Consider the following 15,943-nt stretch of genomic DNA (forward strand, 5'->3'; position numbering starts at 1 on the left):
TTCTCGTCACGTCAGCCCAGGCCGAGGTGCCCGTCCGTGCCTGTGTGCCGAGCATGCGGGGCTCGGGGGGAAGGCAGGGGTGAACGGCACAGCCAGCCATCGCAGGTGGTGGCGCCTGCACTTTTGATGCCGAGACAGACTGCTTCTTGGCCTTGTGTCAGCTCAGACCAGCTCAGAAAGACGGGCTTTCCCCGTCCCCGCCGGAAATATGGAACGGTTCCATATGAATATGTTTAGTTTTACAGCAAGTTGTCAGGTAAAGTGAATTTTCCTTAGGCAGTAAGTTGACTTGTTTATCAATGGTAAATTCTGTCCCTCAGCTTGCTCTCACAAGTGAAAAACTTTCAGAACTTATAGGTAGAATGAAGCTGAAGAGGTTATGACCTGCCAGAATCCTGTATTTTATTTTGGAAATCATTTTATAGGCATCATCGAGTATTTAAACTGCTATATAAAATCATCCACTACACATTAGGGGAGAAGAGCAGGAAGCGTGAATTCCAGGTGAATGCGTCACATTGACATGAAGCCAGAAACTCGCACAAAGCTGGTGGAGAACTTCATCAAGTGATGCGTTGTTACACATACAACCATTAAAAAAGAAAAATCCCCTCAGCACTTCATCTGGTCTGGGGACTTTTGTTTAGAAACTCCGGCTTGTTCGTGAATCGCTGTGTTGGTTATAGAGAGTTCCCGATTCCCAGTGGAAAAGACTTGAGACCCTGACGTGCCTCTCTGCCTTGAGAGCAGGGAAGATGAAGGTGGTCAACCTCAGGTATCTCCTCACAGGGAGAGAGTCGCCACCCAGGCCCCGTCAGAATGTTAGCGTAAATAAGTCAAATCAAACGTGAATGACCAGGGGCCAGTTTGTAAGACTCAGTGCTAAGTTATTCCAAGTTTGAGAATATTCAAAAGAGGGAAAGTCGAACCTTTTAGCCGAGATGTGAAATGAGCAGATGTTCCCGGAATTTGCTCATCGTGACACAGAATGCCAGCCCAAATTTGTTGTCCAGACACGGTCCTGTGCTGACGAGGGCAGCTGACGAGTTTTGCTCTCTTTTAGGTGGATCCAGGAGGAGAAGGAGAGCTCGGAGCAGCGGGCCGAGGAGACTGACAGCAGGGCGGGCGGGGCGCGCTTAGGCAGCCTTCGGCGTTTTAAGTCCCTGAGCTCCCTCAACCTGTATCCTGCCTCCTCACTTGCCGGCTTCTGCCCGCCCAGCAGGGAGCGCTCCCCGCCCCGAAGGAGGCGGCACAGCCCAGCGCTCCAGGGAGACCAGCTGGGCGTCCTGACTCCGGTATGTGCCTGCCTCCTCCCTGCCGCATGCCTCCCCGAGCACACCGTTTTTCTTTCTTTGTTTTTTCTCGTTCTCCCCAGAAGAAAATCAGGTACAATTGCTATGCTCAGAGGTCTAAGACTTTTAAAACTGCCTGGTCTTTAATCATTCCCTAATGGCACAGGGACCAATCCGTCTTGATATTTGGACCACCGGCTTAGCACGCCATCATGAACTCAGCCAGAGACTGCCTCTGGAGCGGTGGGCCTGGCCCTTGCTGGGCACGGCAGCGGCAGGTCAGTTTCTGTGGTCAGGGAGCAGACAGCCTCGTGAAAGTAACCATAGGCTGCCCTCATGGCGAGTGAAAGCCGCGCAGCACATGTTCCATTGGGGACGAATGGCTGCAGGGTGCAGGGCATACGGGGCAAGAAAACCGACTCTGAACTGGTCCGCTTGCTGACGGGCCTGGCTGCTCCCTCAGGCCAGCTGTGCGCATGAAACCAGTTAAAGGCCCGGTGCCCCAGAGCCCCAGGGAAGAAGTCGGGCTGCCTCACTCTTCCGCGTCTCAACACGGGATGACGCCCTCGGGCTTCTGGTGACAGAGTGTGCGGCTCTAAAGCACATGTGCCGGCTTTCTTTCGTGTATAGCCTCGGTTTCTGAGTGCACTGCTGTTTACCCCGTGAATCACGTGTACAACACTCTGCCTTGAAACTGCACTTGTATTATCCCTTTTTTCTGTTACCACCCATTTCCTGTGAGCTGCGTTGTTAGCATAGAATTAAATTAACTGTGGGTCATTTTAGATGCATGTGAAGTGGTAACTGGTCCATTTTGTGGTCTGTTGACACACTGCTTTTATAATTGTATCATTGTCTAAGTAGTTGATATTTAAAATTCTTGGACGATTGCTCTGTGGTTTCATCCTTGATTTCTTTCCGAGTATTTGTAAAAGAACAGTTCTGAATATTTTCTCCTTGTGCAGTTTTCTGATGGCGTGTCTGCTTTCATCATTGGTTTTGATTTCCTGACTCATCCTGTTGCCTGTTTAGCCATCATCAATCCAGACTCCAGCCTCCCATCCCCCCCACCGGAGGCTGTAGTTCACACATCCATCTCCCCTCCCCCATCCTCCCCCTTGCTCTGGTCATATCAATGCTGTGTCCCGTTAGTCTGGTTTGTGCTTTGTCTTCGTGTCCCATTAAATGGTGTTTTTCCTGCATAGCAGTAAGTTAAAGTTAGTGTATCGCTATAGAGTTAGAAGCATTGTGTAGGTGGATCATGCACTACATAACCTGTGTAATCATAAATGAGATTATGCTTCCATGAAGAAATGCTCCTCTAAACGTAGAATTAATGGTCTTTTGACCCAATATCCTTTCGGTGTTGATGCTTGGAGTTTAGACGGTAAATCTCATCAGTTTTTGCATGGTTAATGTCTCTCCTAGACTCTTGTACAAAGTATCTTTTATGGTTCATAAGATGTGAAGACTCCACTTGCTATTATGCTAGCTTTCCTTACAGATTTTCATGGGATGCCTGCTTTAATGGATTTATTCTGAGAAGTTTTATATCAAGTTCTAGGTAAGGATTTTACATTAATGTCCAATAGGTGGTTAGATTTGTTCAGGTTTAAAATAGGTATTATGGTAACTTCCTAATCAGTGAAATTACTACTTTAAAGTATAACGTGTTTTCTATTAAGGGAAACTAACTTATAGCAAATTTTGGCTGAGAACAGACAACTCTTAAGGCCCTTTGCTGACCAGAATGCTCTGCTTTAATAAATCATGATATTGTAATAGAATGGTATCTCCTGAGTAATAACTTATAGTGTTTCTCTAGTAAACCTTGAATAGCTCATTTCGCTTCTGTGGTTAAAAATATGCTCTGTTTCCAGCTCCATGTTCTCTAAGTCTTCATCTCACTTCTATGTTTGCCGTCATGTTTGCTTTACTGTATTTGCCTGTGACGCTTCTTGCATTTTTAGCATCAGAGTTGCAATCAATCTGGTTTCTGTTCATTTCTTTGCATGCATCTTTCAGCCTAGTGAGTTAAGGAAGCATCGTCGAAAGGTTAACTATTTAATAATATAGCATGCGTTTGTTTCTCTGTGAAGTATTAAAGAGTCCTTATCGTGTTACATGAATGAACATTATGTGGTTATGTACTGGTGAATAATTGACATTTTAATGGAAGTTTTGAAACTCATCCACCAGTTGAAATATGCTGATGGTTCTCTTGGTAATAGGTCATTCGGGGACTCTTGTAACAGTTTGCCTTTCTCCCACTTGTTTACCTTCTAATCAACTCATGCTTATTTATAATAGACATAGGATTATTTTTAAAATTTTCTTCAGTTATTTTTTGGCCGTGCTGCACAGCTTATGGGATCTTAGTTCCCCAACCAGGGACCAGGCCGGTGTCCCGGCAGTGAGAGTGCCAAGTCGTAACGTCTGGACCACGGTGGAATTTCCGCTCAGTGTGTTATTCAAAGAAACGGCTGAATCCGAGCCGAAGGTGGTAGCTTTGGGGGAAGCCAGTCTAATGACGGGGGTAGCAGTGTGCAGGAGCCTCTGTGTGCCAGGCAGCGTGGCGAGTGCTTTCCGAGCCTGTCATGTCATCTGGCAGACACCCAGGTGAGGGCCAGGCTGCTGTCATCCCCAGTCAGCAGACGTGGACACTGAGGCTGAGAGAGGCCGGGCCCCGTGCCCAGGCTTGCACACCCAGCAGTGTGGTGCGGACTGGTCTGATGAGAGCCTGGACACTTAACCCTGCTGCCATCCAGCCCCCTTTCCTCCAGAGGCCCTCGTGTCCCTCACAGCATCCCTGAAGGAGGGAGCATCAGGAGGGAGCTCGCTGCCTCTCCCCTCGGGTCCCTTGGATGAGCCCCTGTTGTTGAGTCCAGTGCCCCGAGGGCTGGCCGTCCTTGTCCCTCTCCCGCTCCCAGCCCGCTGACCGACCACTCCTGGGACCTTCCCGCAGGACTCGGGCAGCCGCGCTCCAGTTCACGCAGCTCAGTGCCCGGGAGCCCTTCTGCTGGGCCCTGCGGAGCAGCACTGTGCCCTGGGGCTGGTGACCTGGGTGTGCCGCTCACCGGCTCTGTGGCCTGCTGTGTCCTCCTGTTACGTGAGGACACCGTCCTGCCCATCCTAGTCACGTGGGCACCAGGGGGGCGGGCTTCCCTCCTGGGGGCAGGCAGCCAGGCTGGGGACCCAGAGGCCTTCCTCAGGAGGAGGCCCGGGGAAGGGGCTGGCCGCGGTCTCTGAGTTTGAGGCAGGTGTTTGTCTCCCCTGAGTCCACGGTCAACCCAGGCGTGTCACTTCCCACTCTTTCTGTTGTTTTCTGATTTTTATAAAGGCTTATTGTAACTTGAATTTGAGACTGATCCCTGTTCAGTTCCGTGGGGATAATTTCTAGCCTCTGTAGCCTTCTGTTGCCTGAGGGTTCTTGTTGGAGATCAGGGGAGGGTGCATAGTTTACCCAGCTGCTGTTGAACGGGCTCAGCTGTATTTTGCACTGAGTCACTTTGTTGTCACCAAGCTCCTGTGGGGCTGCAGTGGATCAGTATTCTTTAGAGAATCCCACTACAAAGGCACAGGTTAGTTGGTTAAAACAAGACACTCATTGTTTACAAAAATACTTGCCGTGCCTGTTTCCTGAAACTTCCCCTGGCTTAACCACACACCCAAATGTACTAGTGAGACCTGGCTGGACCCTGAAGGGGTTAATCTGTTCCCCACACTGTTACCACCACTGTCTTTCCTGTCCTCACACCCAGGACCAGCGGAAAAGCTGGGACTCCAGGAGAAACATCTTTTTTTTTGTTTTTTAAATTGGTTTATGTTTTAATTGAAGGATAATTGCTTTACAGAATTGTGTTCTTTTCTGTCAAACCTCAGCGTGACTCACCCATGGGTATACATATACCCCTTCCCTTTTGATCCTCCCTCCCATCTCCCTCCCCATCCCACCCCTCTAGTCTCATACAAGGTCATCTCTGAGTGAAGACCTAGGGGTGCTCTATGTAAACCACAGTGAGCAAAGTACACTGGAACTGCGAGTGAGCACTTCAGTGTTAGCCCCCAGTCTGTCCGTTACTGAGGAATACGAGCCAGACACGTGGTGTTCGCATGCCGGGTGAGGTACCTTTTCTGTCTTTCCCCTGTTGTCCTGGGCTCCAGTAGGCTGCATCCTCACTACCAATGATCTTGGGTGGTGGCACAAGCTGTGTCCTTTGCTCCTTCAAACAGAAGGGTCTGGACGCCTTTGCTGAGAGGCTTCTTCCTCTTGCTGGTGGTGCTTCTGAGCAGCATCTGGCGATGAGCAGAGTGCTTTCATCAGGGCGGTTCATGCCATGCAGGGTTCACGGTGCTGGCGTCGCTCTGCTGTCCTGCCCGGCGGGGCCATCTGGTCGCTGGATTCCAGGGAGGGCGGAGCCCGGCTTCAGGGAGGCTCCCGTCCAGGGTGTCTGCACTCAGTCGGGTGCTCTCGCTGCCCCACGCCCCGCTTCTCTTGAACAAGACAGTCCTGTACGATGGCACTAAGCTGGAACAAGGGTGGTTTTTTGTTTGCTTGTTTTTTGTTTTTTTTTGTACTTGGAGGAAAGCATAGCAAATAGATTTACAAATAAGTTTCCGGTTATAATGTAAAGCCTGTGAGGTTGCCTTTTCTGACACAGTCTATCGTTAGCCAGTTTTACACTGCCATTTTACACCTGTCTCACTCAGCTGCCAGCTTTAATGGAAGAGGAAGAAGACGACGAGACCAGCATCAAAGGTGGAACCTCGAGCCCTGCCTCGCCACGGTCCCTTCGGCTGGACCGGCTGCACACGGGGGCGCTGCGCGGGGCCGGCCCCGAGGACGTCAGGGACGCCCGCAAGTAAGGGGCCTGTGCGCCTCGTCGTCAGTTTCAGGAGCCCTGCGCCTCTTCTCTTGAAAGAGTTAGAAGGATGTCTTTAAAGGAATCCCACTGGGTTCGGTGTCTGTGTTTAGTGGTGAACTTCAGGTGCTGGGTGAGAAGAGCTCAGTGGCCTTGCTGATTTTAGAAAACGTCCATCTCTACGATTGATCCCGCTGTGGGAGCTTTCTTCCTGCTCTTGCTAGAGGTCTGCCCCGCCCGGGGCGCGTTCCTGAGGGTGACGGCCCCGTGCCTCTCGGGTTCCCTCTTGAGGGTCCCTCCCTTTTCCTCAAGGGTCTCCTCTCAGGAGACTCCATCCCCTGCAGTGACTGACACTGTCCTCATTCAGACCACCGCCTGCTAAGCTCCCGTCCTCAGCCAGGCAGCACTCAATGGAGGGCATGTGTGGTCTCCTGACCAGCAGCTGTGCTGCCACGGCCGGGGACGGTCACCCTGCGGAGGTGGGGGGAGCTGCCCAGAGTGGGGGAGCTCGCCTTCTCTGGGAGCCTCGTCACCTGCCAAGCGGAGACCCTGAGGGAGGGTCGGAGTGCCCTCTGCACCAGCTGGCCTGGAGTCAAGCCCTCCCCGGGGGGAACTCCTGTCAGAGACTCTCAGCTTCCCGGGGCAGATGTCTGTGGCCGGGAGCCTGCACTGCTTGTGTGGAGTGTGGTTGGTGAAGGAGCCTCCACTGTGTGCTCGAGGTTGAGGTGCGGGTGTTGCTGGGTGGCCGGTTCTAACAATAGATCTTGAGGAGGGTTGTGTGTCTGCATGAGGGCGCCGGTTAAAGGTCCTTCTCTCTCCCCGAAGCTCGACCGGCTCTCAGGACGGCCCCGGGGGCAACCCCAGCAGCAGCACCATCAGCCAGGACTCGCTGCACAAAGCCGCGAAGAAGAAGGGCATCAGGTCCTGCATCGGCCGCTTGTTTGGCAAGAAGTAAAAGGGCCGGCCTGGACTCCCGGCAGGGAGGCCTTAGGACCAGGTGGGTGCTTCCCCGTTGAGAGGGAGGAGGGCCTGCAGGCATGTCCCTTCTGTGTCTCCCCCGCTGCCCCACGAGGCTCCTGTCACTCACGCTCGGGGTCCTCCTGGGAGCAGGAGCGGAGGAGGCATCCGTCTTCTCGGTGGGTCCAAGATGATCTGATGAGTTAATGAGTGGATGGGTGGATGAATTATGTGTAGAGGGATGGATGGATGGATTAGTGAGTGGATGGATGGATGGATGGATTAGTGAGTGGATGCATGGATGAACAGATATCTGGCTTGATGGGTGGACGGAATTCATGAGTGGGTGGAATATGGACTAGTGAGTGTGTGTGGATGGTTGAAGAGATGGCTGGCTCGATGGGTGGATGAACGAAGCATGGAATGAATAAAGCAGATGTTTATACTCCAACGCTAGAAACATATTCTATGAAGTTGATTGAGTAGGAGCCGGGCAATGATTCTTTCCTCCAGAACACTGACAAGTGTTTGGAAATGGCCTAAGTGCTCATCAGTGAGGGGTGAGGTCCAATCTCTGGACATCGCACAAGGAACGGCCCTCTTCCTCCTTCCTGCCACCTTCCTCATCCCCAGGAGCTCCTCAGGGGCTCTGCCCATGGCCCACGCCCCACCACACAGTCACGCAGGTCCTCCTGGGGTCTCCTCACCACACAGTGTTACCATTAGGCCCCCATCTCTCTCGACTTCATCTCCTTGAGGACAGGGTATGTTCCTGCCTCTTCAGCCAGATATTTGTAGAGTGTCTTGTTTGTGCTGGGTGTGGGATATACACCCAGGGGTAAGTGAAACAAGATGTGGTCTGGACCACAGTTAAGACACAAGAGAGAAAAAGGAGCAGATTATTCAATGCTATCCCTAGTCTTAGTAAAGACAACGCTGAAATGGAAGGTGCATTGATTATATGCCAGATGCTGGGCGTCCCCCTTCCCAAGCAGGGGCTGCCACCTCCCAATTTACAGAGGAGGACACAGTGATGGTCACGCGGTCAGGGAGTGGTGAGGGCAGGTGCACACCCAGGCAGTGGGACCGTGCACTTTGCCGAGCCCAGCCCCCGCTCTGGTGGATGCAACGGGAATGAGATGGTTCTATGGCGTCCCTGACTCAATGGCCTTGAGTTTGAGCAAACTCCAGGAGATAGTGAAGGACAGCAAAGCCCGGAGTGCTGCAGTCCACGGAGTGCCAAAGAGTCGGACACAACTGAGCGACTGAACTAAAGCCTGAGTGTGTGCTAAACTGCTTCGGTCGTGTCTGACTCTTTGCGACCCCAGGGAGTGTAGCCCACTAGCTCCTCTGTCCATGGGATTCTCCAGGCAAGAATGCTGGAGTGGGCTGCCATGCCCTCCTCCAGGGCATCTTCTCGACCCAGGGATCCAACCCACATCTCGTTATCTCTCACATTGGCAGGCAGGACCTTTACAGCTCGCGCCACCTGGAAAGGCCCCGTGAACGCTGATGCAGAAAAGAAGGGCTGCTCCTAAGTTAAACTGGAAGAGCAGCAAGCACAGGTTGTAACGAGGAAACCACACGATGAGCGACAACAGTGCGGACAGAAACAAGCAGGGACGCCTTCACCCACATAAAGAAAACAAGTGTGCCGTTCGGAAGAGGAGCCCGTCAGCCCTTGGAGGGATAGTTGGAACCAGAATGAAAACCGAGGCCGTGGTCAGCAGTGCCCACGCACACGGCCTGAGTGGCGTGGTGTCACTCACCGGGCTTCCTGCGTCCCCAGAGCTGCTGCCGGCGGTAACATCTCTGAGTGCTAGGCCGGCAGCGTCCCTGAGTGAGCTGAGGCATCGCTGCTGTCCTTGCAGTGCTGCTGCGGGGCCCTCTGTGGGCGGCCACCCTCGTCCCCTGCCCCGCCGCCCGCTGGGGCCTGGCTGTCCCCCTGGGATCCTTTCAGCCCCTGAGCATGGGTGTTCCCAGGCCTCTGCCTAGCCGGACTGGGACGCAACTCAGGACTTGGGCTTGAGATATCAAGGCGACCGTGAATCTGGAAGGACACTGCCCTGGGGCCCGTGAGAGAGCAGGAGAGCAGAGCCCCCACGGGGAGAAGCAGAGCTGGGGAGCGTGCCCACAGCACCGCTGCCTCCTGCACAAGTGCCCCCTCGCCACTCCTTGACCTGAAACAGACCCCAGCTGCTGCTGCTCCGCAGGTGATTCCTACAGATGCACCTCCTGCAAGAGCTGTTGTCCTGCTGCTCGGGGGCTGCCTGAGTGTGCTCAGGAGGATCAGACAAGTGGGGCTGCCATGCCCCCCTTCTGGGGGAGGGCCTGACGCTGGACTAGGGCCGGATGTTGAGGGGGTACGTCTGATGCTGGGGAGAACGTCTTGTGCTAGACTAGGGTCAGAAGCTCGGGGACAGCCTGCTGCTGGCCGAGTGTCTGATGCTGGACTAGGGCCTCATGCTGAGGCGGGGGGGACTTCTGATGCTGGACTAGGGTCTGAGGCTGGGGGAATGTCTGATGCTAGACTAGGGTCTGATGCTGGGGGAGGGCCTGTTTCTGGGCGACTGTCTGATGTTGCACTATGGTCTGATGCTGGGCTAGGGCCTAAGGCTGGGGTGGGGGGAACTTCTGATGCTGGACTAGGGTCTGAGGCTGGGGGAATGTCTGATGCTAGACTAGGGTCTGATGCTGGGGGAGGGCCTGTTTCTGGGCGACTGTCTGATGTTGCACTATGGTCTGATGCTGGACTAGGGCCTGATGCTGGGGGAGGAGGGCCTGATGCTGGGGCGCGGAGGGGGAAAATCTGATGCTGGACTAGGGCCTGATGCTGGTCTAGGGCCTGATGCTGGGGGAGGGTCTGATGCTGGACTAGGGCCGGATATTGAGGGGGTACGTCTGATGCTGGGGAGAACGTCTTGTTCTAGACTAGGGTCAGAAGCTCGGGGAGAGCCTGTTGCTGGCTGAGTGTCTGATGCTGGACTGGGGCTTCATGCTGAGGGGGGACTTCTGATGCTGGACTAGGGTCTGAGGCTGGGGGAATGTCTGATGCTAGACTAGGGTCTGATGCTGGGGGAGGGCCTGTTGCTGGGCAACTGTCTGATGTTGCACTATGGTCTGATGCTGGACTAGGGCCTGATGCTGGGGGAGGAAGGCCTGACGCTGGGGCGGGGAGGGGGAAAATCTGATGCTGGACTAGGGCCTGATGCTGGGGGAGGGTCTGATGCTGGACTAGGGCCAGATGTTGAGGGGATACGTCTGATGCTGAGGAGAACATCTTGTGCTAGACTAGGGTCAGAAGCTCGGGGACAGCCTGCTGCTGGCCGAGTGTCTGATGCTGGACTAGGGCTTCATGCTGAGGGGGGACTTCTGATGCTGGACTAGGGTCTGAGGCTGGGGGAATGTCTGATGCTAGACTAGGGTCTGATGCTGCGGAAGGGCCTGTTGCTGGGCGAGTGTCTGATGTTGCACTAGGGTCTGATGGTGGACTAGGGCCTCATGCTGGGAAGGAATGTCTGATGCTGTGGGGCGGTCTGATGATGGTGGGCAGCCTGCTCCCAGATGTACGCAGAGTTGTGATTATAAATCTCTATGAGAAATAAAAAAAAAATCTCTATGAGAAATCTTTTTTTCATACTTTCCTGACCACCTTTGTATGTTCTTTCTTTGTGAAGCATAATTGCTGTGCAATATTGGTTTGATTTCTGCCGTAAATCAACATGAATTAGCCCTAGGTGTGCGTATGTCCCGTCCCTCTTGAATCTCCCTCCCACCTCCCCTTGCAACATTCTTCTTTCTATGGGTATATGAATAATAAAGAGTGTTGACTAAATTGACATAGAAAGCTCCCACACACAAGCGTGCACACGCACACTCCCTAGTGCATTCCCCTGGCCAGCCCGCCCGGGCACCCTCGGTGAGCCTTGACACCTGCACTCTCTTCCCACCCTCGGCCCGCTGCCCTCGCCTCTGCAGCAGAGGGGCCCTGGCCCCGAAGATGCTGAAGTGATGGAGCCTCTTGTCTCCGGATCCAAGGGCATGAACACCCCGTCGGTCATCCTTTGGGGACACCTATACTTCCGCCTTCTAGCCTTTCCATTCTCTCCATCCGTTTCTCTTACCAGAATGTCCATGTGATGACACGGGCTCCCATTACCAGCTCTGGCCTGTTCTCAGGGAGAGTCCAGCTTTCCCTCGGCACTCTTAAGTGGCAGTGGGAAATTTGGCTTCAGTACTTTATTGAAAGAAAGCAATAAATAATACTGTGATAAAAATTGTTCCAAAGTAAACTGTATGTACTTTCTCACATATTCAGGAAGTTCACAAAATATTAACAGAAAAACAGAATGGTAACAATGAACTGTACAGGTAAACTGAAGGCACTACCCACATGTAAAGAGACATGCCGTCTCTGTCTACCAAGCTATCAGCGGCATCATAAATAACACACCGTGATCTGAACGCATCTCTTGCTGGCTTTTTTAATGTGCCACTGAACAAGTAAAAGTTACATTTGCTACTTATACAATCCAGAATGGCTATGTCATCAAAATCTAAAAGTGTATGCCTAGATCCATTCTTTAAACAAGTTTACAAACAGATGTAAAAAGATGGTTTACAGAAGAAAAAGGAGGCCTTTGTCAGAGCTGCATCATGCTGTCTGTCTGTCGGGGATGTGGCTCCTTCACCATCCAGCACATCGGCTCCGCAGCGGGCGCAGGGCATCGCGATTGGTCCCGGAAGAGTCTCAGTGGAGAGGAGGGATCCGGGTCCACAGAGGCCAGGTTGTGGGACAGATTGTCATAGGCTTCTTCTAGTCATACTTTCAGCCCAGATTTCAGTAGAAGCTCACACTCAACACCCGTACTTTTACATCACTTCACGCTGCAGACAAAAAGCATTTCTTGCTGGAAAAAGTACAGTTTAGGTCAGTCGTTAAAATGCGACCATTGGTTGAAATTAAGTTTGCTCATTTCAGAGTGATTGTTGGAGAGCTTGGTTACATTCTGGAAGGATAATGCACACCGTGTCATGATGGTTTTACAATCGCAGGAAAACCCCTTCTCTCATGGTTTATCATTTAAAAATCAAACAAGAATAATGACAATAAATGCATCATTTACAAAAGCCCTGTTTGTTCATAGGCTTTATACAGACAAGCAGTACAGTACATTCATTTGAAAGACTAAAATCAGGTATCAGAAGATGAATTGATCTGAAAGGATATTTATAGCCTGAATATACAAGAATAAGTATCTATCTAAATGAAGTCATAAGTTTACATAAAGATAAGAAACATTAAATTCTAAAATATTTTCTCTCTGGTATGCATGAATTTTTCACTAATGAAAAACCCTGTAATGAAATCTCTTCAGGTCCATATAACAAGTAGTAACAGATTAAAGATTGCACTGCCGCGGTGGGAGGGACACCCGTGCCCAGGGACGCTAGGGAGCCTCGGGCCGTGGTCTGACCACTCCTGCGGCAGCGGGGCGCCAAGGTCACGTTCTCTGCCGCTGAGGGCTCTCCAGGGCCGACCTCCGGAGACCCGCCGACCCTCCACTCCCAGGGCGTGGCCTCCGTGCCCCCTCGGGACCAGGCCGGCCTGTGCTCACCCCGAAGCTCAGCAGGAGTGAGTCCTGAGTGTGGCGGAGTCCAGCCTCTGCGTTCCCGCCACGCTGCCGGGTCCCAGGAGCGCGGGAGGAAGCGTGTAAACCCAGAGTGCGGTCAGTCGTGGAACATCACACGGGCTGGAGGACACACACACTCACTCCCGCAGCAGCGCCCACTCCTACTCAGGGTCTGGGGAAACTTCTAGAGGGTGGATGATCCAGAGAGAGCGAGCCTGGGGGCTGCCACATGGGGGTCCCTGCCACCCGGGGTGGGGGTGGGGGCGGTCACACTAGAGCAGCAACGGCACATTCGATGACAGAAGCGCCGACATGGGGACAGCCACTGCACGTGACCAGCTGCCAGCCTCTCCTTAGACCTCCAGATTCACAGGGATGCATGACGTCTCTTCCAGCCCTCTGGACTGGATCTGTGAGATCGGGACGTGGGAAGGGACCAGCTACTTGTGGGTCAGTGGCCGGGCCCTCGTGGCCTGGAGCCCCGTGATCTGCTGTCCTGGGGGCCATGCCGCTCTCCACAGGCCGCTTCAGGGAGGGCAGAGCACGGGGCTGATCTAAGAAAGCGGAAACTCAGTCTCAGCCTCCCTCGGAAATGTCACCACTAATGTTGTTTTCTCATCACAGTACAGGCTGTAGGGCCCAATGGGTCGGCCCCGACCCCCAACTCCAAGTTGACTAGGAAATCTCCATAACCCCCTAGCAGAAACCCGCTGCCCCCAATTCAACATTTTCCGTCTTCCCCTGGGCCCCTCAGGAACACATCTGATGAGTCTCTGGCCAGGGTTCCAGAGAGGGCTGAAGACAGCGGGGGCTGCTGATGGAGCAGGCCACCTATCTAAACCCTCTGATTCTAAGCGCCCCGGACACCTGCTGCACTGCGACTTCAAAAGCCTTGAAAACAACCCAGTTACACAGTTTATACCCTGCCTATCTCACGGGGTTTGTAAAAGGTCATCTGCCATATATTATATTCCCAACACCTCTTTCTAGGATTCTTTCTAATTTATCTAAACTCTAATGTCTATGCCAGCGTGTGCATCTGGCAGGGAAATGTTGGATTTATAATGAGGAGAATGGAAAATAAAAAAGCAAGCAGTAAGACTCTTCAATCGACTAAAGCTAAGCTGCAGTTAAGATCTGTAAAATGAGCTGCATGCTCCTTGGAAGGAAAATGCCGTTTAAAACAGGAGAGCGTCCCTGGGTCTCCCCCACCCCTGGTGAAGCGTGTCATTGAGTTCTGGTGAAGAGACGATGCTGCTTCCCTGTAAGCCCCCTCACCGAAGTGCCCAGCTTAACACTTTGCTCTGTCAGAGCAAGTGAGAGCAAAGCTTATGAATCTACTCGTGGGAAGGGCTAATAACAGGAACAAAACGGCACCAAAGAGACCCTCCAGGCCCCGCTCCCTCGGGGTGAGCGCACACTCCCTCTGGGATCCCCCAGTGTGGCCGGCACCGCCAACCGGGGAGAAAGGAGCCCCTGAGACGCCGCTGTCACGGACGGGACCCTGGCGGCATGGGGGGCGCGTGCACAAGGCGTCTGAGCCACAGAGCCTGACCCCGGCCCAGGCTGTCTGGCCGTCTGTCTTGCCATCAAGTGGGGACACAGCGGCCCCGGGCACCCAGCCTGGACGAGCAGCGTTCTCCGGCAGGGAGGCCGTCAGAGGGAAAACCAGAGCTGGGTTTGAAAGGACAACTGCCAAGCCGGTGTACTTACGGCCCGGCTGAACTCGGGGGAGGACCTCTCTCGGCCTCACCTTCTTCCTTCGCCCCATCGACTGACAGCGTGCAGGGGCCCGAGGGTGGGGACAGCGAGGACGGGACCTGGCGGTTTGCGGGCAGAGACTCTGCGCACGCAGCAGCTGAGCCACAGACATCCTGTGGTCTGAATGTTTTCCTCCAAGAAGGCGCCCTCCTCAAGCTGTTATCATCATCCTTGGAAATTACAGGGCAGAAAACAAGACAGATTTTAAAACAAAGGACAAAAACAGAAAGCCACCAGCCCTTTAAATGGCCGAGTTTGCTACTGCACTTTTGTCCACGTGTATTTGACCCCATTTGTGATGACCATGTGACTGATTTGCCCAAACTGGGACCAGAGGAGCGTGGCAAGGGTGGGGTAACACGCGTGCCAGGACCCTGACTGCACCCTAACTGGACCACCCTGGTTGCCCGGGTGGACATTCCTCCTGACAGTTAGCAGGTTTCACTTCTCACTTTGGAGAAATCACATCTTGCTATATAATACAACACACTGTCATTTGCCATGGAAACATTTTCAAGCTGTAACCAGCCCTGTCTCACACTGAACAGAGCCCATGGATGCTTCTTCAGGTGTCCGATTCTCCTTGTCACACTCACGTCTCCTTAACATCCAATGAAGAGAAGAACTACAGTGTGGGGCTGAACGAGTCACGGTTGTGTGTCACGGGGAATTAATGTTTTGTGTGTTTTCAGTACACTTACGAAACAGTCCCCCAAGCACACGGGGCCTGGAATAGGGTAAGGCCATCCAGTTGCTCCCCAAAACACAACTCACAGACACCATTCCTAAGCAGAAACCAACGTTTCAATATAAAATAACTTTGAGGGAGACTAAAACTTAAATAGCAAAATTTAAATAGGTTTTCTAATGACTCAAATGAACTCAATCACACCAAGATGAGCTTTCAATGGACCATCTCCCCAGCCGTATTTTTATCTTTACTTTCCTTCTTAGTAAAAACTGGAGATGAAAACGGCACTTACATGCACAGGGCGATAGTAAGGATTAAGTGAATGAACCTATGAAGGTACCTGGCCTCGTTCAGTAAGTTTTGTTACTGTTACTGCTATCAGTGATCTATTTTCTGAACGTTCGGGGAGGTCTTACCCTGTGTTTAATGGGGAATATCCGTTTTGAAATTTTATTTTATTTATTTTCGGCTGTGATGCGTCTCTGGTGCTGTGTGCACACTTTCTCCGGTTATCACGGTCAGGCTTCACAGTGCAGTGGCTTCTCTTGTTGTGGAACCCAGGCTCGAGGGCACGGGGGCTTGTCACCTCATGGCATATGGGGCCTTCCCAGGCCTGGGATCGAACTATTGTCCCCTGCATTAGCAGGCGGATGATTCTAACCCGCTGGACCACCAGGGAAGCCCTACAGCTAACACCTTATTGAGAATCGCTCCATTGTACTCAGGCGCTCAGAGCCACAAGCGCAC

At 52.7% G+C, this 15,943-nt stretch overlaps 1 protein-coding gene across 1 annotated transcript in view; it reads right to left on the reverse strand.

Moving 5' to 3' along the window:
* Positions 1-8,930: 8,930 nt before the first annotated feature.
* The window catches only part of LOC133050740 (liprin-alpha-2-like), a 42,494-nt gene continuing 35,481 nt past the window's right edge, over positions 8,931-15,943 (reverse strand). The window contains 5 exon segments of the mRNA XM_061134995.1: positions 8,931-9,177; positions 12,620-12,792; positions 13,189-13,298; positions 14,122-14,367; positions 14,498-14,564. Coding sequence (XP_060990978.1) covers positions 8,931-9,177; positions 12,620-12,792; positions 13,189-13,298; positions 14,122-14,367; positions 14,498-14,564 — 843 coding nt within the window.

The sequence above is a fragment of the Dama dama genome, chromosome 33, assembly GCF_033118175.1.
Source record: "Dama dama isolate Ldn47 chromosome 33, ASM3311817v1, whole genome shotgun sequence".
Lineage (NCBI taxonomy): Eukaryota > Metazoa > Chordata > Mammalia > Artiodactyla > Cervidae > Dama > Dama dama.